The sequence below is a fragment of the Neophocaena asiaeorientalis genome, unplaced genomic scaffold (assembly GCF_003031525.2).
Source record: "Neophocaena asiaeorientalis asiaeorientalis breed wild unplaced genomic scaffold, Neophocaena_asiaeorientalis_V1.1 scaffold67, whole genome shotgun sequence".
Taxonomy (NCBI): domain Eukaryota; kingdom Metazoa; phylum Chordata; class Mammalia; order Artiodactyla; family Phocoenidae; genus Neophocaena; species Neophocaena asiaeorientalis.
The window spans coordinates 1093640-1116305 of NW_020173731.1; the positions used below are offsets into that span (position 1 = coordinate 1093640).

A 22666-nucleotide genomic window follows, 5' to 3' on the forward strand; every position below is an offset into this window, starting at 1 on the left:
TTATAAAATGTATTCCTTCCTCCCATACCTCCTTAAAATTTATTTCTTCAAAGTTGATAATCTGCCTGTATCATTTTTTAGATTCCGCATATAAGTGATATCATATGATATTTGTCTTTCTCTGACTTCCTTCACTTAGTATGATAATCTCTATGTCCATCCATGTTGCTGCAAATGGCATTATTTCATTCTTTTTTATGGCCAAGTAGTATTCCATTGTATATATACCACATCTGAGTAGTATTCCATTGTATATATATCTCCATACTGTTCTCCACAGTGGCTCTACCAATTTACACTCCCACCAACAGTGTAGGAGGGTTCCCTTCCTCCACACCCTCTGCAGCATTAATTGTAGATTTTTTGGTGATGGCCATTCTGACTGGTGTGAGGTGATATCTTATTGTAGTTTTGATTTGCATTTCTTTAATAATTAGCAAAGTTGAGCATGTTTTCATGTGCCTCTTGGCCATCTGTATGTCTTCTTTGGAGAAATGTCTATTTAGGTCTTCTGCCCATTTTTCCATTGGGTTGTTTTATTTTGATATTGAGCTGCATGAGCTGTTTGTAAATTTTGGAGAATAATCCCTTGTTGGTCTTATTGTTTGCGAATATTTCCTCCCATTCTGAGGGTTGGGAAAGTTTGTCTTAACTGTGATGGAAATAAACCTCACACCAGTACAGAAAGTGACGGAGTCGTGTAATTAAGCACAGTCAACTACTGCACCAGGAATTCGAGGTAGTATAAAGCTGTAAATGTTTTGATATTACTCATGCTTCTTTTTTTCTCTTATAGGTGTTAAAATGGGTAGAGGAAGCGGTTCAGGCTTCCAAAGTTCACCTCTTGTCAACAGATCATTTGGAACAGGCTGTAAACACTTGGAAAATTCCTTTTGATCCCAGTCTAAAAGAGGTTACTGTGTCTCTGAGTGGCCCTTCTCCAATGATTGAAATTCGCAATCCTTTAGGTGAGATATATGGGACATTCATATAATAAAATAGAAAAACCATGGAAGGTAAAAGATTTTTTGTACACTTGTTCAAATTAATGCTAACTTTATGAATAAATTCAATAAATCCAAAAGTGACTAGGGAAGATGTTTAAAAATTAAAACTGAATGTTTTTAGTCATAAGTATTATTGACTTAACATGAGATTCAAAAAGCTAAAACTCCTAATAATTTAAACAGATCACATCTACTAACTTAATTGTAGGTAAAGTATCCAAAATAAAAAATATTTTAATTGAACCTGAAATCATATTTTCCTCATCTTTATGTGGGGAAATACTTCACAATAACTTATTCTGTAAAATTCAGTATTTTGTGTTATTTTTAAGTGAGTCACATGAAAAAACTCCTCTTAAAACCACTGATTAATTTTTTTACTGTATCATTTTCTTGATAAATTTTAATCTTATAGGAGACAATCATTAAAAAACAAATTCATGTTCTCATTAGAATGTTTTAATTTACTTTGCTTCCTCAGTAATTGTATAGTATAACCCTAAGTTTTGGCTTGATTCCATTGCCAGTTGAATATTACAATAAGACTTAATGTTGAATAGTAATCTAATAAAAACAGAAACCTCATTTTTCTTAATATTTGCATTTAGAAAAATTTTTTAAACCTATTGATGTTTGCAAAATATTTTTATTCCCATTGTAGCTTTAGTATGTGCTACATTTTTTTTTACCTATTTGTAAATATTTATAAATGGGGAGGGAGTAACTATCTTTCTTACTTATTTGAGTCTTAGAAAATAACTAATACCTTAAAGAAAATAGCGTATGAAATTGTCCTCAAAGGCTTCATCCACACTAACACTCAAATTGAAATTTACAAGCAAGCAAAATCTGTTTTTCAAGACTTCTACAGGTTTGGTCTTAAAAATGGGTTTGTCTTTAGAAATGGATTTGTCTTTTTAGGTAGCATTCTTCTAATACCATCCATGCTACCTATCCAGGAAAGATTTGTGTTTTTCATTATCTGGCTACTTAAAAGTACCTGTAACCATTGCCTTAAGTTTCTGCTACTTTAAAAAGTCATTGATACTGATATTTTAAAAGTCATTTACAGTGATTGTAAAGCTTTTGATGCAAACATAGAATTCTTATAATTAATTTGTTTATATAACTACAGAAGTAGTCCATAGGAGAGCCAAGAGTGAAGTGAATAAGTAAACGATGGCTTAATTCCAAATTTGCTTTTTTTCCTAAGTTCCACCTATCATGCTACTTCATTACACTGCCTCCTTTAACTATTCCTATGACAAGTAAAAGCCTTCAAGCTGTGCTTCGTGGGAAACTGAAGTTGTACACTTTATGCAAAGATATGCCCAGGGCTCTTATGTTAGTAATACCCTGAGTGATCTTCCAAAAGACATTTATTCTGTTTTACTGTTTTTGCCATCTATCAAGTGTAAATGTCTCTGGGAACGCCACATAACTTCTTGGTAGCCATAATAGTTACCTAGGCTGGCTTTGGAAATATGATTACAGCCTGTCATTTGTTACTCTCTTTATAAGATCAAATCAGCATAGCAAATAGGAATATTACTTCAATTCCAATATCCAGAAATGCTAAAGTTGAGTATATTTTAGATATAAATAAAATAATGTTTTGAGCTAGAGGCACAAATGTCCATCAGGTAATTTGTACTGGAAATGTATACAGCTAATATACATAGCTGAAAGAAAGATTATGCTTGTTACCATTATGTCTATCTTGCAGGGAAGCTGATAAAAAAGGGATTTGGCCTGAATGAACTATTAAATATTCATAACTCTGCCAAGGTGGTGAATGTTAAAGAGCCAGAGGCTGGAATATGGACAGTGAAGGTATTTTATAGTCTATTTGTTATTTTATTTTGGTGTTGGCATGTTTTATAGAGTGTATACAATAGTTTATCTATATCTTCTCTAGCAATCATAGAGAACGCTTTTACTAAAAAGCAATATACATGGTGCGTTTGTAGGAGGTGTCTCGATCACATGAATTGATAGTGTTAAGTTTTGATCACCACGAAAGGCATCAATACCACTATAAATAGACTTAAAATTCTTGGATAATTTTCCTATCATCAAATCGGCAGATTGATTGTGTTAGCCACTGTCTGCTTCCAAAACAATCAGAGATGGAGCCAGTAGAGAATGATGGTTGGGGCATAGGCCCCAGTATGGAACTGCCCTGGGTTTGAATCTCAACACCGCCACTTAAAAGCTGCATTACATCAGAACTATAACTTCTCTGTGCCTTGCTTTCCACCTCTGTAATGTAGGATGGCAATAATAGTCCTTTCCTTCATAGAATTGTGCTGAGAATTAAATTAAGATGGTACAAATGAAGTACTTTGCATAGTTCTTGCTACAAAATAAGCTCTCAAGCACTGCTGGTTATTGGTATTTGGTGGATGCACATTCATTGTGTACTTTAACACAGAATGGTATTTGTATCCTAGAATTAAATTAAGTAGTATATATTCACTCTAAGAAAGCACTGTATTTTGGCAGTATGGAGGAAAGAACATACCCTCAAAATTCAGGATGCCATAAATCTGAGATCTAGTTCTGTTGCACATTATATGTGGGACCCACTCTAGTACGTGGTCTGAGTGGCTTGCCCATATTTCTCAAAATTTTCAGTGTGCTCTGGCCTATTTCCAACTCAGGTACCCGTGTTTCTGTGTCTGAGAGGATTTTTTTTTGTTTAACCTGAACAGGAGAAGGCTGTTCTTCCGGAGGATGAAGCCCCTCAAAAGCAGCTTTCATCCCCTGCAGGAATAAGCTCCAGTGAGAGCAGGCTTAAAAGCACACCCTTTATGGGCTGCATTCTTTTTCCTGTGTTACCTGCTCTTTGCTTATTAGCATCCGTCATACCTCCCAAATGAACAACTTACTCTAGAATCCTTCCGGGACAATTCAAATGAAGATACCCCTTACATCATTTACTCTTTCATTGTCTCAGCTTCCCTTCATAAAAAAATGGGATCATTGGGCTCATAGTTCAAATTATTTAGCTTCTGTGAAAGTACGCGGAGGTGTTACACTGTAGAGATTCGAGGTGCCATTTTTGCATGCCAGTTTTTTTTTTAAGGAATACTTATATTAACTTTACCAATTTAAAGAATGAAAGTTTTCATTGTAACTCCATTTAAATCCTAGAATATCAATTTTTTATTCTCAGAACTCTCAGCCTTATAAGGAAAATAGAAAGTGTAATATGGATTTTTAAACATGGATAATATGGGATAAGGGTGTAAGTAAAAAGGCAATGTGAAATAAAATTAGTCATTTTTTATTGAATAGATCAGAAATGGTCCCATCTGCCTGTTTTATTCACCCAGTTCCTTGCACATAGTAGTTGCTCAATATTTATTGAGTGCATTAGATTGTCAACAATGAAGTGTTTTGCTGTTATATTTTAAATAAATGTGGCCAAATTTGATGTTATGGTTATTTTGACCAACTTGCCCAAAATATGACTAGATTGAGTCTGACTTTCTGTGACCACAGTAAGAAGGAGTATAAGAAGTTCTGAGTCTCCTTATCCCTCAAACACTTTAATTTAAGCATGACCTAAGCCAGCAGTGTCCTGAGCTAGCAAGTTCACTAAGGTAATTCATTCTTGCTCTCTGAATAGTGACATTAAGTTGTTTATCATTGATTTTGAAATATGTACAAGTGATGACACTCTTCCGTATTATTAGCAACTTATTGTAAAGTATTTGAATCCATTTTGCAGGTGATTTGGATTACTAGCAGTGGTATTTCCTCTAGTAAAACTCTTGCCTTGATGAGGGATATTTTATATGTCTGATGGTTTTCCTTGTGCCTAACACACCTATTCATTCAGTCTCCATTCAGTAAACATTTACTGAGCATCTGCTTTTGGCCGTGTTCCATGATACTTAATGGGCACTGAGTACATCTTAATTGATAATTAGAACAGAGAAGCACTGAGGATTAGTCTGTGAGTAAGGAGAGAGAGGATAAGATGGTGGGAACACTGTAGACACGTTTCTAAGCTCGGTCTCCTATAATTAAGAAAACAATAAAAAGACACAGTATCTATTATCATATTACCTTAAATTTATATCTAGTCATCACCAAAAAGGTTCTGGTCCTGATGTTACACAATTTCTAGAGTACAATTCGTGGTAACTAAACAAAGGATAAGCATTACAATGCAAGTAAAGATAATAAACTTATTTTGCTCCTAAACGAAATGCCAAAATAATGTATTGGGTTGGTGAAAAGGAAATTGAGCTGAATCTACTGACTTAAATATGGCTGTTGACTTTGGATCTCCCTTTTGAATGGCTAATGAATGATAACGTTTTACACGTGTGCTTTCTCAAGCGGAGAAATGTCTGAGATAAGATAGCACATCCCTGGTGCCGTCTCCTGTGCACTCTGCTATCTGGCAAGTGTCTGCTCTATCAATGGAATTAATAATGGCTTTTTGAATGTTTCACATAACAGTTTTAATCTCAAGTATGGAGCACAGCCTGTCTCTTAATTGACCTTAGCCTGGTATTCAAGGACCACCTAATTGAACCTCAACCACTCTAATATGCTTTTGCAGTGTCTCTCACCCTCTCTCTTACCACATTCTCATGGTCCATGCTCTGTCTCAAGCTGTTGCTTCTTTCTAGAATGCTCTTCTTACTTTATGTCTGATTGATAACTACCCACTAATGCTCAGCTCAAATGGCAACACTTTCATCAAGATTTTTCTGACTTTTTTCATCCAGAACATTCTCTTTTCCCTCTGGCTTTCTATTGCAATTTTTCTGCACCTCCCTTTTGCATTATTTTTCCCCTTTATGTCATATGTATTTCTGTACAGATTTTGTCCTCCAATTTTGCTATAGACCAGACTGTGTCACCAATATATGCCATAGTGCCTGGGAAAGAACTGTATAAATATTCATGAATAAAAATTAATACACTTACTCTGATGATACCCAGGGAAGCAGGCGGAAGCATTGGTTTAGTTCACCCACGGTTGATACACTGACGCAGAACATTTTATTATGTCCATGATTTGAAATGCTATGAGAGTGGCAATTTCTTTTCTTTTGTGGTTCTCCTCTGAAACCCTGGTAATTTCTTTTCTGTGGTTTAGTAGGACATTTTCACTAAACATAGACAATGAGTCAACTCATCAGTACAGTTCCTATAAGTGACTTGGATGTTTTAGGTTGCCTGTGATGCAGGGAAAAACATGCCAAAAAGAAGTCACTGAAGTGAGCTGCAAGTATTATTAAAAACAAAAGAGAAGGTTGTTTTATGCCCCTAAATTTTCATTTGTAGGGAAGCTACAAATCCTGAATCTAATTTCTGAGAAAAAATATAAATTTTCCATTTGGGCAGCTGTATCTGTATATAGAGTATTTGAACATAACCACGGAAACTCTCAGGCCAAACTGTGTGCTCTGCTCTTTAAGGGAAACTTCCTGCAAAGACATTAAATAACTGTCAGCACCCATTAGGTTTAGGTGGTACAGACTTTCTATTAGTCTAGGATTATCAATGGGATCATGTAATTTAGCACATGCCCTGGGGTGTTTCCATTAAGTAAATTTGGCTAAACTGTCCTTATATAATCTGCTAAGGAGAGAAGGGAATGTACCCAACCACATGATTCTATTGAGATTCTGAGACTAGTAGAAATATTCTGTTTGTAGATAGTTATTTTGGTTGCCAGAGCCTACTAATGCATTTTCTATAGGATAAGGATATTTTAGAAATCATACTCAAGTGACACAAACTTGCTAAGGAATCATAATTAAATAAGCCTCAAGTCTACAAAGGACTGCACAAGTAGAATATTATGCTGGCCTCCAGTTATTCTTACCTGGTGCCTCTTTTGAATAAGCCTTCAGACTACACCAGGTGGGTTATTTAAATGGATTAGATATGGCATTAATTCAATGTTTAGGAATGCTGTATAGTAGATTTTTTCCTGGAATATTTCCCAGTTATTTTGGTCTGCCAATATCAGATTGTCAACCAAATGGAATGTTTCCTTTAAAGACATACCTGTACTCTTGTGTTTTTGTATAAATGCGTAGAGGTGTGTGTGTGTGTGTGTGAACATATACAGAATTTACTCTTTGTTTTGGGTACATTTCTCTCCTTGTATCACATTTCTTTAAAAATATAATACCTAATAAAATGATAGTATTTAAATCTAGCTGGCTTTATTATATCTTTATGGCTGGCACAATGCCTAGCCCACAGTAGATTCTCAATAAATATTTGATTAAAACCATAATATTCTTTAATTTGTAAAGAACAGTATGTCATATAAGAGTAAAAACTTTAAAAAGAGATGGATGTCTATTTTAATTCAAGATACACTACTTAGTATCTTTTTGACCTTGAAGAAATTACCTAAACCTCTCCAAGTCTGAGAAAAATGGGGGAAAATAATACCTACTTAATATTGTCATGATTAATTTAGATGTTGGTAAAATGTTTAAATGGTTTCTGACACATGAATGGTAAAATTAGTTAAATCTGTTATTCTTATTCTCCTGAATGTGTGTAAATTGTACCTATATTTTCTATCAATTCAGATACACATAAAGGTTTTATTTTTTACTTGGTTTATTTATTATTTTATAAAACATTGAAACTCCTTAGGAGAGAGAAGTTAAAGCCAACTCTATCAATCACACTTTAATTCAGTTTATAACGGGGCACGACTCACATTTAGTACCAGGAGGAATTCTCCCGGCTTAATACAAGAAAGTTCATTCCTCACTAATGTCATATGTCCATAATGACACATAATGTCATATGTGAGGGCTGACAGGTGTTCTACTTCACATGGTCACTCAGGAACCCAAGCTGATGGAGGCACCATCATATTTTGAACACGTGGCTTCTCTTAGTGGGGAAAAGACTAGACCATGTGCATTGAATAGAAAAAAGGAAGGGATTGTGTCACTTCTCTGATGAGAATTTTTTGTGAGTGACAGCCACACTTTACTTCCTTTATAACCCATTGGCCAGAACTATTGTCATGGCCTAATGGTCTGCTGGAGCTGGCTCATAAATGGCTCGTGTAGAGTCAGTTATGCACTTTCTCTTCCCAGCTCTGTGTTCAGTGACATCCTGTTGAGAGCTTGAAGTCAGCCACTGTGGTAGTATTTACATCACAGAAATTGGCAAATACCCCAAATTAGGGCTTTCTCTTTTCAGAGAGAATTTTACCAACACTCCACTGACTTGACCCCTCCTAAATGGGAGTGTATTTAGAAAGGCAAATGAATAGTTGGGTGGTATTATTGTTTTCTATGCCATAGCGTCCAAATCAACTCAGAGATTATGTTATCCTAAAATGCTGTGCATAGACCTAGAAAGAGTATTGAGCTTGGAGTAATTGCCATTTAACTTCCTGTCTAAACCTAAGCAAGTAATCATTTCTTTGAGCCCCAGTTTCTTTATGGTGCTATAAAATCATTTTTGGATGTAACAGTATTTTGTGAGATAATGTGTGAACACACTTAGCATAATGTGTCTAGAAAAATTCAATGAATTCTTGATGACTCTGGCATTAGTTGGTCCTAGGGGAATCTAAGGAAAAGTGCCAACATTAAGCATTTGGATGATGTAGTATCATTTATTAAACCTACATATATTAAGTGCCTATTGAGTAAGATTTTATAGGTGATATATATGATATAATTATTGATTTCAGGGGCTTTCAATGTAGAGAGGGCTTTCATATTTAATAAGCCTTTATCCTTAAACTAAAAGTAGATCCATCTGCAATAGAACTGACCAGGAAGCTATCAGAGGAGCAACTAATTTTCCCTGGAGCTCTCCATGGTCCTTGCTTCATGGTACTTCAGCCTGTCCTGCTTTTTCATTCCTCATAGACTCACTCCAATTTAGAAGCCTACACTCTGGTCCACTCTGCTCCTTCTTTCCTCTTACTGCTTTGTGGATCATGGCTACCTATTTACAATTATAGAATGCCAGTGGGTATCTAGTCTAACCTCATCTTTGCCTCAGGTCTGCTCATACTACAGCAGCCTCTGTATTCCTGATTCAGATTCTCCTGCAACTTGATCAACATGACATTCTAACTCAGGATAGTAGTGTAACTCATTATGAACCTCTATAAATTGTATGAGTAAATATACTCTTTAAAATACAACTCTCAGAATTTCAAGCCAATACAAACCCAGTTCAGTGTCCAGTGCCTAGGAAATTTCCTGTTACGTTTGGAACCATTGTGTTCCAAGCATAAGGTTTCCCTCTTCTTAACTACGGAAAGCATGAGGTGAGGATGGCTCTGTGCCAGAGTGATGCTTCTAGGTATTCTGTGGTGGAGAGATGCTTTTTGGAGCCAAATTCTAATTTTGTTATAACCCACAGTTTAAATCTACATGATATAAAGAGCAAATAGAAAAACATTAAATCAGTAATTTTTGTCTTACTAATTTAATTATATATGTAGAACATGGTGCTAAGATAGCTAAATAATTCAGAAGGGAAGAGAGGAATAGGAAATACACAGCTGGGCTTCCCCTCTGTTGAATTTCGTTACGGAATTAGCTGAATTTTCTTCACCCCTCCGAGACCTTCTTATCATTTATTTCTCCTCCAACACCACTCTGTCCATAACACGTGAGAATCCAAAGCCTTCTAATGCTTCTGGAGTTTCCTGAAGACTTACTTTCTTTTGGTCTCCTTGCCTCCTGATTATTTGTGTGTTGATTCTAATCTTTTGTACTTCGATGGAGGGTAAAGCTCAGCCCTTCAAAAATTTCGTAGGAAATCCACTAACAAGAATCTTCTGTGAGTTTAGTAGATTTGCCTATAGATTTGGGGACATATCTTGAAGTGAGTTGTGTCCTTTTGCTCTCTCCTTGCCCCCCATCCTTCTTTCTCCCCATTTTGTTTCTGCTTCTCTCCTGTGGATAGACTCAGAAATTCCATATTACTCTTCTATTATGTAGAGCAGTTGGGTATATTTCAGCTTTTAGCTCGAAACCAGCATAATCCAGTTCACTGAGATGATCATGAGAAATGCATGGGGTAGCAGTAGAGGTCAATTTCTGGAGCCTCACTGAGTTTACATCCAAGGTCTGCTACCCACTGTTTATCTGTGACTTTGAGCAAGTCACTTTACCCTTCTGGTCTGTGAAATGAAGATAATTATAGTATTATCTCACAGAGACTTTTGTGAGGATTAAACGTGATAATTTACATAAAAGATTTGCCTGCTGCACAGAATGCATTTTGTATATGTTGGCACTTTTCTCCTTCATCCATTTACTTGTTTGTTTAACCATCGTTATACATAAAATCTTTTTGTTCCTATGTCAATAATACTTGAAAAAAGGGAACTCAGCTAAGAAACAGACTAAAATAATAGCTTACTTTAAGAAAACAGATTAAAATAATAAATTATTGGCACTTTCTCGTGTTATATTGTGTTCCTAAAATAATGTCCAAGTATTGTTGTAATTCTTTTAAGAGAATGATTCGGGAATGATAAATGCAGGCATGAGTATTAGAGGTAATTTTAAAATAAGTTAGCTTAAATTTTTTCTTTGCATTTTATTTTTAAACTATAATTTTGGTTTATTTGTGATGTCCCTTGCTTCCATTACTCTGATTAACCCAGAGTTGGATGTCATTGTGCATAAAAAGTGATTCGCTTGGAAATATCTTTTACTTACAAACCCTTTTAAATTCTATGCAGGCATTCCTACTGTTTACAGTATAATATATAAATAAATTAAGATTTTCTTAACTAATTACGCTTCCTATTCTTAGCATTTCTCAGAGAATAGTAAAACTATGTCCTTATCTCCACCTACTTTTTTGCTATGCTATTTGGATCAAAATTAATTTATTTTCCAATAATTTTATAGAGATTGTAAAGGACTCCCTCTTCATCAACTCAGCTTTATTTTTAATGTATTATTTAGCAACAGGATAGCATATTTTCCAACACTTAGGTAATTTTTAAGTTTCTCACTTAGCTATTAAGCAACATTTTTTTTTTTTTTTTTTTTTTTTTTTTTGCGGTACGCGGGCCTCTCACTGTTGTGGCCTCTCCCGTTGCAGAGCACAGGCTCCGGATGCGCAGGCTCAGTGGCCATGGCTCACGGGCCCAGCCGCTCCACGGCATGTGGGATCTTCCCGGACCGGGGCACGAACCCGTGCCCTCTGCATCGGCAGGCGGACTCCCAACCACTGCGCCACCAGGGAAGCCCCTAAGCAACATTTTTTAAATGGACTCGTTATCAGTTGATTTGTGCACAGACACTTGGTAGATGATTAGCACTTAACAACAGTCATTAGGCGGATTGCGTGTTATATTTACCCTTGGTAGCCTCAAGAGCTGTTTTATCATAAGGGACTTTCTGAGCAACAAGACAACTAACAGCAATAGATGATGTCAGTGAAAAAATCTAAATCAACTCATAATATTGACCATTTCATTTCTCTTTTACAAGAAACCGGTAGACAATAGTGTCTTCACTATAGCCCTACATTATCTAAAGCAGTTGAAAGTAGACTTAGCAAGGTTTTGTATAGCCTTGTAGGAAATCCTCGACTTAAAATTGGTTTATGATTGTAGTTTTTTTTTTTTCTTGTCTGTTATGTGAAATTCAGAACACATTTTCCTTTAGAAATAATGCAATAAGTGGTGGTACTGAGACTCCTACACTTACACTTAGAATCCTTTGTTACCCCTATGAAAATGAGCGATAGTAATAAGCAGCATCGTTTATACTAAGAATACAACGTTTTCATGAAGATGTGTTGTTTTTCTTTTTCCTCACCTTCATTTTCCTTTCCGCTGAGTTCCTGCAAGTTCTGCTCAATGAGGAACATGATTGGTAGCAACAGGGACATATCTCCTCACCCTTTCTGTCCTCATTGCCAAGTAGTGAGTCACAGTGATGTAGGGAAAACTGTGTGGTTTGCTGAGCCTTGGAGCTGGCTTATCTTTAACAATGCTGTGGCTTAATCTAGCTGTTCACTATATTAAAATCATATATATCTATCTATCTTTTTAGCACCTTCTGTCATGCTATGATAACTAAATATGTGTTTCTCAGTGTTGAGATGGAGAGCCATGTTGGCATACTGGTGTTATCATGTGAATGCTTTCTCTTACTCCTATATTCTGCTTCTACCTAAATGCTGCTATCATATAATCATTTTATTTTGAGACAAAATCTCAGTGATCAATGTAATAAAATAATGGTGAACTCTTGTTCATAAGCCTTTAGATGGTTTTTGAAATACATGTTCGTAAACTCCACTCACTAGAGATTCTGAATCAGTAAATCTTGGCTGGAGCTCAGAGTCCATATTTTTACAAACAACCAAAGTGATTTTGTGTAGGTGTAGATATAGGTGGTCCTTAAATCATATTTAGAGAGATATTGATGTAGAGGCTAACTCTGACTTACCTTGCCCTTGGGAGACAATGTAGCATGGTGGGGAAGAGCCCAGAGCCACCTCTGCAAGTTAGGAAACCTTGTGAACTTGGGCAAGCTGTTGAATAGCTTTGGTGCCTCAACCTCCTTATCTGTGCAGTGGGGGTAATGATGATATCTACCTTATAGGGTTGTAATAAGGATTAAATAAGCCAATGTATTCAAACAGTCTGGGCACAGAGGAAGTGCCCAATAAATGTTAGTGTTTTATCCTGTGACCCTAATCCAAATGATCAATATTTATTATTTATGCACATATGGATAACTTCAGTGCTTAGCTATTCAATATCTTGTTCATCTCCCCTAGGAGGTGTTAACTGAACTACAGGCTAGTCTGTGCTTTCATATACATATTTCTATGTGCCTTTTCTGTAATTCTGTCACTGCATTTACTGCATCCTCTTGAAGATTTCGCTTTCTCCATCTGACTGTCTCACTGGCCATAGACCCTTACAGGGTCAGGACCTTCTTTTCACTCATATTTGTATCTTGAGCACTGAGTGCCTTGGCTGGACACTGCTGAGCTGAGGATGCCGTTTGGCTAAAAGTTGGAGAATGGTCGGCTCTTGTGCTTGTCCTGGCTGTCTCTTCCCAGAAGCAAAGAGAAGGGAAATATTTTCATAATAGAACCTGGATGGTGCTTAGGGGAGAAGATTTAGTCATTCGTTCATTTCACAAATATTTCCTGAACATTCACCATGTGAACCAAGTCCATTCACTATGACTACACCCCTCTATCTTTTACCACTGGTCATGAAATATAAAACTCAGCTGTACTTTAGTCCCCTGGGATATGTATTACAAAACTTGAGTTGAAGTTACAGAATCACAGTTTAGTTCAAAACAGCCAGATCAAAAACCTCAGTGATCGGACATCAATCCTAGTTAAACACTCTGCAGTTTCCCATACTGGTTAGTGTCTAGTGTGACCTGCATCCTGGATCAACTTCTGATAGAGTTTGTCATTAAACATTTTTCAGACGTCTAGCAGTGGAAGGCACTCTGTTCGCATCACCGGCCTCAGTACTATTGATTTTCGAGCTGGTTTTTCCCGAAAGCCCACCCTGGACTTCAAAAACACAGTCAGCAGACCGGTGCAAGGTTTGTATGTTCTCATTACTTCAGTTGGCATAGTAGATATTGAAGTGCAAAAGAGTTCTCAGACTGTCTGTGATTTTACAATTTTGTGATATTCAATAAAATTGGGAAACATAGCATCTTTATTTTAAATATGATTGCACTCTTGACCTAGTAACTGTTTCTCAGAGTGTGGTCCCGAGGCCAGTGATATTGAAATCACTCAGGGAGCTTATCAAAAATTAAGATTCCTGGGGCCCACCCCAGATCTCCTGAATGAGAATCACAGAAGGTAGGGCCCAGGAATATGCACTTTAACAAGCACCTCATTGATTCCTACACTTACTAAACTTTGAAAACTGATGACCTAGATCTTGAGACTTTTTCCTTACTAGCACCTTACTTGCCTGTTGTCAAGGTGAAAATGCTGCGTGCGTGCGTGCGTGTGTGTGTGTGTGTGTGTGTGTGTGTAGTTAAAACATTAAAGATACCATATAGCATTATATGTTCCAAGGTGAAATTATTGTTGATTTGAAAGGTGCTTATGTTCCAAGGTGAAATTATTGTTGATTTGAAAGGTGCTTCTTCCTCTTGTTTTATTCATGCAACAAGATTTATAGTTAAAAAGAAGGCTCAATTCTACTGTGACTTTAAATTTCTTTTTTCTGATAGTTCTTTTATTTTTATTGCTGCAGTTACTGGAAGGATACAGAATAGTGAATCTTTAAAAGTATTCATATAACAAATATCATATAACGCAATATTCATAATTCTATTCTTTCTACATATAAACATGATTAAATACCATGAAAATAATTACTTAGGGTTTCCTAAGTTTCTCTGGTCATGAATAAACTGTCTTTTATGTAGAGAAGATTCTACAACTGGGCCACAGTTTATGGCACAGTCTGTAGTACTCATATGTATGTCCTTATTACCTGTTATTATAAATACAAAACTTATTTGATAGATAACCTCAGGTGCATGTTACTTGCAAATGATGACAGTTCCTTTCTCTTGTAGGAATGCCTACCTATGTGCTGCTGAATACTTCTGGAATTTCCATCCCAGCTAGAGTAGATCGTCTTGAACTTCTGAGTATCTCAGGCAGCTCTCTTAAGACAATTCCTATTAAATATTATCCAGATAGAAAACCTTATGGCATATGGAATATTTCTGACTTTACACCACCAAATGAAGCTTTCTTTCTCAAAGTAACAGGCTATGATAAGGATGATTATCTCTTCCAGAGAGTATCAAGTGTTTCCTTCTCTAGTATCGTCCCAGGTAAGATATCACTTTACTCAGCACTGGAGTATTGATAGTTTAAGGGGCTGATATGGTCCTATGAGTAAAGAATGGACTCTAGAGAATTCCCTGGCAGTCCAGTGGTTAGGATTCTGGGCTTTCACTGCCAGGGGCCCCTGGTTCGATCCCTGGTCAAGGAACTAAGATCCCTCAAGCTGCGCAGTGTGGCCAAAAAAAAGAAAAATAAGAAGAATGGACTCTAAAGTCAAAAATAATGTCCTCACATTATTACTGGGTCACCATGTAGAAGAGCATTTACACTTAGTAACACAAGCTTTCCTAACCATAAAATAGCACATTCAAAGTTTCATGTTAAGTCTCACTGATTGTAGATCTGAGAATTTTGATTACTTTAATCAGTGTGAGAATTTGAACTGGGAAGTTCTTGTGCTCTTACTCCCCCTGGCATATGTGTTTAATATTTGATTAGCTATCTGATTTGGCTAAATGTTTATATACAATTGTCAGAAACCTTTCTACTTTGAACAGTAGTTCCCTGCAAATAACTGGTGATGATTTTGCCTTTTTTGGTTAGTTAGTTAATAAGTAAGCTAGTTACTTATATATTTGCTATTATTTCTCAAGGCTGATGACTGGATTCTGACTAAAACTTTAGAACTGTATGTAACTTGAACCATGGACTGACAAGGATACAGAAGGATTGTTTCTAATATTGTACTTTTGGGTGGAGGGATAACAGTTTATCATTTATACATAAGGTTATGATTTGGGAAGTTCAGGAACCACTCTGTAGCTATTGGTTAATAGCTGTAGAAAGGAAATAATAGAACCAACCTCAGTATTTCCTCATATGCAGTATTCAAAGTTAGTTGTGTTAGCCCCTGAATTGAATGCTTAAAAAAGCTATTGGATTCTTAAAAATCAATTTTTTCGTTCCTTTTTGGAAGCAGTTACCCTATGAATTCAATTCTAGGATATGTGTGTTGTTTTCATAGTTTTACATTTTTGAAATTGAACTATGTTCTACAATTGATGATGTATTGTAACTTATCTGGTAGCTTTGTTTTCTATCTTGGTGGTACAAAAAGTGTTATGTCTTAAGGCCAGTGGAGTCCTAGATTCAATGAGTACCTTAGTAAAGGGTCCATGGAGATAATCCAGAAATTAATAACCTTTGAACAAAGAAAGATAAAGTGATTTTTCATGATTTAGATTAACTGGAATGCAGAGAATTTACTGGAATAATTTAAGTATGAAGCTTTTGAATGGATTAACAGGAAGTACCAAATATTATTGTGACCTTCTTGCCCATGTTCTTTTTTTCCCAGATGCTCCCAAAGTTACAATGCCTGAGAAAACCCCGGGATACTACCTGCAGCCGGGCCAAATTCACTGCTCTGTTGAGAGTCTTTTGCCCTTTACCTTGAGCTTTGCCAGAAATGGAGTTACACTTGGAGTAGACCAGTACTTAAAGTGTGTAAATGTTTCCATTAGTAATAATTTATAGCACTAAATATCTAAATACAAATAGATACTTATTTTAATGTACTTTTTCATTAGACATTCTTATTTATTTGCTTCATAGTCTTGGAATGTAGCAGTGGGCAAAGCAGACACAATTCTGAACCTTTGTGGAGCTTATATTGTAAAGGAGGAAGATAGAAGCAGGTGATAAATATAATATGATAATATAATAAATGCTAGAATACATTAAAGAGTTGATTCAGGTTTTATAGAATCTGAATTTTACACAGTTTAAGGGCCCCTGGATAAGACAAAGAATACAAAATTATGAATACAAAGTTAGGTCCTGAATTTTGCAAGAGTCCTTGCAAATGAAACTTAAGCTTTAGTGGCTTGAGTATAAACATGTCTCTGAATCTGATTTAAAGTGTTATGGCAAAAAGTAGAGCAGGTTAATTGGGGCAAGTACTACTGGTTGGTGGAGTACATGTGGTTTTGGCCAAGTTGCAATTTTAAAATTCAGAGTAGGGGCATTTGAGCAAGGACTTGAACATGGTGAGATATCCAGGTCACACAGATATCCAGGGAAGAGCATTCACACGCCAGGAACAGGCAAATGCACTAAGGCCAGAGTCCACCAGGCACGTGGGAAAGAAAGACGGGAAGGAAGCCAGTGTAGCTCTAGCCCAGGGAGCCAGGAGGAGAAGAGTAGAAATGAGGTGTGTGCTGGGGGTGTGGGCCAGATGGAGCAGAAGCGTGTGTGGTCACTACCGCAGCCAACAGTGAAGGGAAGTGGGCTAGAGGGCACCAACTTCCGTTGTGAAGATGGGTGAATTTTCTAGACAAGTTTAAGGAATCTAATGATAAAAATTAAGTAGGCCTTGAAAACTAGAGGATGATTTCTGGCAAACTTTTTTTTTAACTTACTATGAAACTACATTTGGGGGAAAAACTCTTAAGAATTATTTTACAAAGCTTTTACACTGGTAATTCAATATTCACGTAAATAACTTGTGTGACATGTTAAATATTTGACAGTCTTAGCTTATACAGTCTCCTTATGGGGTCATTTTAAGCAGAAGCTATGGCAAGAATGTTCATTATAACTTGAGAACATTTTCCATTGTTTAAACATTGGACTGTATTATTTTCTGCTATTTGCTTAACATACATCTTGATGATTTCCTTAGCTGCATATTTAATAACCAGCAACATAACTGACCAAGATATCAAATGATGAAGTTACAAAACTGAATGATGAAATCAAACAATTCTGCTTCGTGTTTAAATAGTAACAATTTTCAAAGACACTGGAGATTCTTTATAAGCATTAATTTATTAATTCCACACAATTCCTCTGAGGTAAACTACAAGGATTCTTTCTTTCATTTTTCCAGCCCTGTGGCCCAGAGATGTGACATGCCTTGCTGACATTTGTTAAGTTCTTTGGATGTAAGAGGCTAACGACATAATTGGGCATGGGTGATGATGGATTGATTCTCTAATCCCAATTCACTTGCACATCTCTGCCCTAGATTTCCTAATAACTCCAGCTGCATGACTGAATCTTTGTTATGTGAGTCACTATGGTCTCTAGGGGATGTAGGAGAGAATTAGTTTCCATCAGTAACAAGACACATTTCTATCTGACATGTTCCTTCCCCTGTTCCAAGGGTCATCCCTTCAAAACTTTTTATCATGGCCATATAATCTTAATGCTAACTGATAAGGGTACATGAAAAAGAGAATTGTTTCCCATGTAATATTTCATAAATAAGAGAGGAACAAGTATAACTAAAGAATATTCTCTAAGCACTCCATACAGTAGTTTTGTGCCTTTGAATAAATTACTTGTCCTTCTTCCTCAACTTTCTAGTTTTTAAATAAAGGGCCTTAAGACTAGAAGAATTGTCATTTTCTGTTCTAAAATTTCTGCATGTCTCAGTTTTTGATGAATCCTAAAATATGCTTGGCTCTGAAGTAGGCACTGCAGAAGACATGAAAGATGTGTGTATTTCAAACTCCTACCTTCCTGGAACTTACCAGTACCTCCTAGACAATGGCATTTGTAAATTTGGGCTTAGCCTACTGCTCTTAAGCATTCATGATACATCTTAGGTGATCAATGCAGCATAGAATAAGTCATTCTCCGTTTTCATCTGAACGTGACAGTAAGGACCACTGACACCTAATGCAGACGCAAGTGAAAGGAAACAGTATTAAGTGAATATTCTCAGTTACTAAAATATATGGAAGGATCACCTGGCTTATTTTCTCGCTTTCCTAATGACAGGAACCTGTGTCTTGACTTTCTCTTACAAACTCTAGGTTAGTGGTAAATGTACATTAAGAGCTCAGTGAATTCTTCATAGTGGTTTGGTGATGGGTGTGGTTCATTCGGATGGGGAGAGATCTGGAGTTATTACTGTGAGGTATCACATCTTGTACCACTTTCAGCTTCAGTGGAAGGTGTCTTGACTGCAGTGGGCTTTTCATCTCATCTGTATCTTGAATGTTTAAAAAGTTTATAAATAGCTATGGTTGATTATAAGAAAAAATTATGAAAATATTTATGACATTGCAATCATATTTTAAAACAATATAATGCTTGTTTTATAAATTATTTTAATGTTTTAAATAAGGATTAAATAGCTATTACTAAGACATTTCCAAAAAATGAGAAACAACTTGAAGAGTGTTAGAGGACAAAGTATAGATATTTATTAAATGAATGAATATGTAATATAGCAAAGGGATTTATTTTACCTAAATGACAACTTTGACTGTAAAACTGATAATCTTTTTCTTTACTCATTATATACATAGATTGAACCAGTTATGGTATATAGCCTTATGTAGAGCTTATATATAAGAAAGTTAAAGAGGATTTATCTTTTGGGGACCAAAACGTTTGTTTTCTACCTTCACACTTGTAAATTACTGGTTGAGTTGCTTTGGCTAGAACCTCACTGAACATGACCAAAACCTGGAAATGAGAGGGGAAGGAGAGAGGATTTAAAGAGTGTTTCTGTGCCAACTTTGTATCTTATGTTTTGACGTAGCCATAGAAGGTCTGCCAAAGAAATTTCCAGTGACCCTAACTGGACACAGGCACAGGCTATAGTTCTCAACAGCAAAGTTACAGGCCTGTTCAAAAAAGAAAAACAGACATATGAATGTGAAAATGTGGGGAAAAAAAATTGGTAAAATGATCATTAGTTTGAATTAAATGAGTTTTGAGGGAAGATTAAAGATGTCTCCCTGATATTTTCTCAGTAAAAAAGTCCCACTCTTCTGTCCTCTACCTCTTTAAAGTTTTTCTCACATTTGGAAGTGAATTCTTTTGTTAGAACCTATGAAGATCAATAGAAAACAAAACAAAACTTACTGCCTTTATGTTTTTTGCTCAGAGTACAAAGCTTAACTTTCTAATTAAAATACAAAAGATGTATAATTTTAAGCTGTGAAGAACTCTGCATAATTTTATCATAAAATTATGGTAATTATGATAATAAAAGAACTCTGTATAATTTTAAGCTAAAATAACTTTTTTTAAGCTGTTTTTTTGTTGTTTTGTTTTGTTTTTGTGGTACGCAGGCCTCTTACCGCTGTGGCCTCTCCCGCTGCGGAGCACAGGCTCCAGACGCACAGGCCCAGCGGCCAATGGCTCACGGGCCCAGCCGCTCCGCGGCATGTGGGATCTTCCCGGCCCGGGGCACAAACCTGCGTCCCCTGCATCGGCAGGCGGATTCCCAACCACTGCGCCACCAGGGAAGCCCTAAGCTGTTCTTTTGAATGCATAAAACAAATAGTGGAATCACTGTTTTCAATTTGGTCTTGTTTTTGTAGTAACTAAACATGCTTCTATTTTCTTACCCCAGAGAATCGGCCAGTGTGACCTGGGATATTGAACAGGTCACTTTGTCTGATGAAGGCTCCTATGAGTGCATTGCCGTCAGCAGTGCAGGGACTGGACGGGCAGAGACGTTCTTTGACGTATCAGGTAATTATTCCTAATTGCTTTGCAGTTGCCTAAATATTAATGTAGCTATGGAAATGGGATGTTTGTTAATCCAGGCTTCACTGCATATTAACTGTGTGACCTGCCTTGGGCCAATTACTTAAGAACTCAGTGCCTTGGACCCCCTAACTATAAAATGATGACAATAAGAGTAACAGTCTCTATCTCATGGAGAAACTGAGGATTAAATGAGACAGTGTATGTCAGGCACTTAGAAGAGAGTCTGGCACATAGAAACACCTAATAGACATTAGCTGTTTTTATTATTGCTGTTGTTATTATCATTATTATTATTATGGGGGCTCAATAAATATTTTTTGATCTCCATATAGTATTTTCCATTGAAAAAATAAAATATCAGAAAAGGGAGAGATCCATTCTGATTATAGCAATGTTCAACTTTCCCTTTCCCTCTCCCATATTTATAAGGAGCAGAGTGCTTTTGTGAATGGATTCTGACATCTAAGTTGAAGACAATAAGGAAAGTATCACATTCAAAAAACATAGGACCTCAGTGGCTACAATATTGGTATTAAGAAGGGCAGAAGTCATGCTAATTAAGTTACATTTAAATAGTGTGTTTCCTATGAATAAATGGGCAAGGCTCAGATTACTTTACAAGGTAGAATATATTTTAGTGAAAAAAATTCATTTTTTCCTCTAATCTCCCAGATTAGAAACCCAAAAGACTACCATTATCAATTAGAAACCAAACAGACTACCATATATTATCATTGATCAGGACTTAAGCCACTTACTCAGCATATATCTAGAATTTGTTGGAAACTTTGTTTTGACTCAGTTATTTTCTACCTGCCTCCTAGCCTAGGGTTGCTGTGTTTAATAGTAAGCCTGTTCTGACGTAAATGTGCCTGTTGAGTTTATAACAATGTCTGAATTGTCAATTTAGTATTGATGTGCATTTTCTTTGGAAAATTTAAGACAAAAGTAGCTTTATAACTGTAGGGCTGTTTAGAAGCCTAGGATTTATGTTTGTTATCATTAAGTCCAAGCTGAACTTTAAAACAGAGGCGTGCAAGCCTGTTCTTCTTGCAGTAAATTATTCATTTTCTCTTATTCTTAGAAAAATAAAGTTCGTCTTCTGAAACAATTTAGCAAGTTGACATGCATCATAAACTATTCATTTTTTTCATCTCCCGTAATTATGAAAAGCACTGGAATCGTGTCAACATTCCTCAGCTTCTGGGGAAACAAACACTTGAGCACTTGAGGGTTTTTTTCCCAGCAATATTAATTAAGGGAAGGACAATAGGGAAAGAGGTTTGAGTGAGTTGATTCAGACATATTGCATAAATAACTGGAAAGTACCAGAAAGAACTCCTGAACTGACTGCTAAGAATTTGGCCCTGTGGTGTCAGTAACTTCCAAATATACACTCTACACGTGCCCTTCTAGTATTAATCTGTGCCAGCCGAGCCATGGTATTGCTAGGAAGTTTTACTGTACCAAAGCCACTTTTCAGGAATTGTGTCTCACTGGTTAATTATGAAAGAAGGGCAGAAGCATGGATTGATTGTATGGCAATGACTGTAACAGCAGAAGTAGCAAGCAAGTGCCCCTTTGGACTTGAAAGAGTGGACATTTCTTTCTGGGCTAACTTTTGTTTAATCTTCCAGCCTCAAACCTCCACCCAGGTCCTGGCTCAGCCACCCTACTGTCACTACTAACCAGCACACCAGAATCAGATTTGAATTCACAGGATAATTAGATCTCATACTTTGGGCAGGAGTGTTGGGAAAGCACGGCATTATGGAATGGTGATGTTTTTGTATCACTGGATGAACATTTATAAAGTCAAATAGCACCCAAGAACTGTTTCAAGAGAAGTTAAAGTTCTAGCAATATGTTACTTCATTTTTTTTTCAGCATTTCCTTCTAGACAACATTTTTAAGGATTTTTGGTTCATTGGAGATATTGGTTATTGATATATTGGTTTTAAATGCAAAATGGGTGTAAAAAGAATTATACCTCTTTTATTGCATATAAACACATAGAAAACAATGAATAGAACTGCAGAAGCAGGAAAAAATTCTTTACAAATGATATTTTGTACTTTACTTTATATTAATTTTCTCTACTGAATTTAATTTTTTAGCATAATGTCCCCCACCTGCAATGCACACATACATACAATACCAACATTTTGGCTTTAAGTAAAATTGAAAAGAGAAAACTTGTCAAGGGCATGTCAGTGACAGGCAATCTTAAATTTTAATTTCAGGATATTCTTTTAGAACAGGGTAAGACTTGGAAATAATATTATACCACCTCATCATTTTATAGCTAAAGAAACTGAAGCCCAGAACAGGCAGGTGCCCCATTTCTGATCAGA

General features: G+C 36.2%; 1 protein-coding gene across 1 annotated transcript in view; it reads left to right on the top strand.

Moving 5' to 3' along the window:
- HMCN1 (hemicentin 1) overlaps positions 1–22666 on the top strand; it is a 503492-nt gene that overhangs the window by 177257 nt on the left and 303569 nt on the right. Inside the window, exons 5-10 of the mRNA XM_024751100.1 lie at positions 797–968; positions 2734–2840; positions 13462–13582; positions 14582–14845; positions 16156–16300; positions 20173–20294. Of these exons, the coding sequence (XP_024606868.1) occupies positions 797–968; positions 2734–2840; positions 13462–13582; positions 14582–14845; positions 16156–16300; positions 20173–20294 (931 nt within the window). The remainder of the gene's footprint in view (positions 1–796; positions 969–2733; positions 2841–13461; positions 13583–14581; positions 14846–16155; positions 16301–20172; positions 20295–22666) is intronic.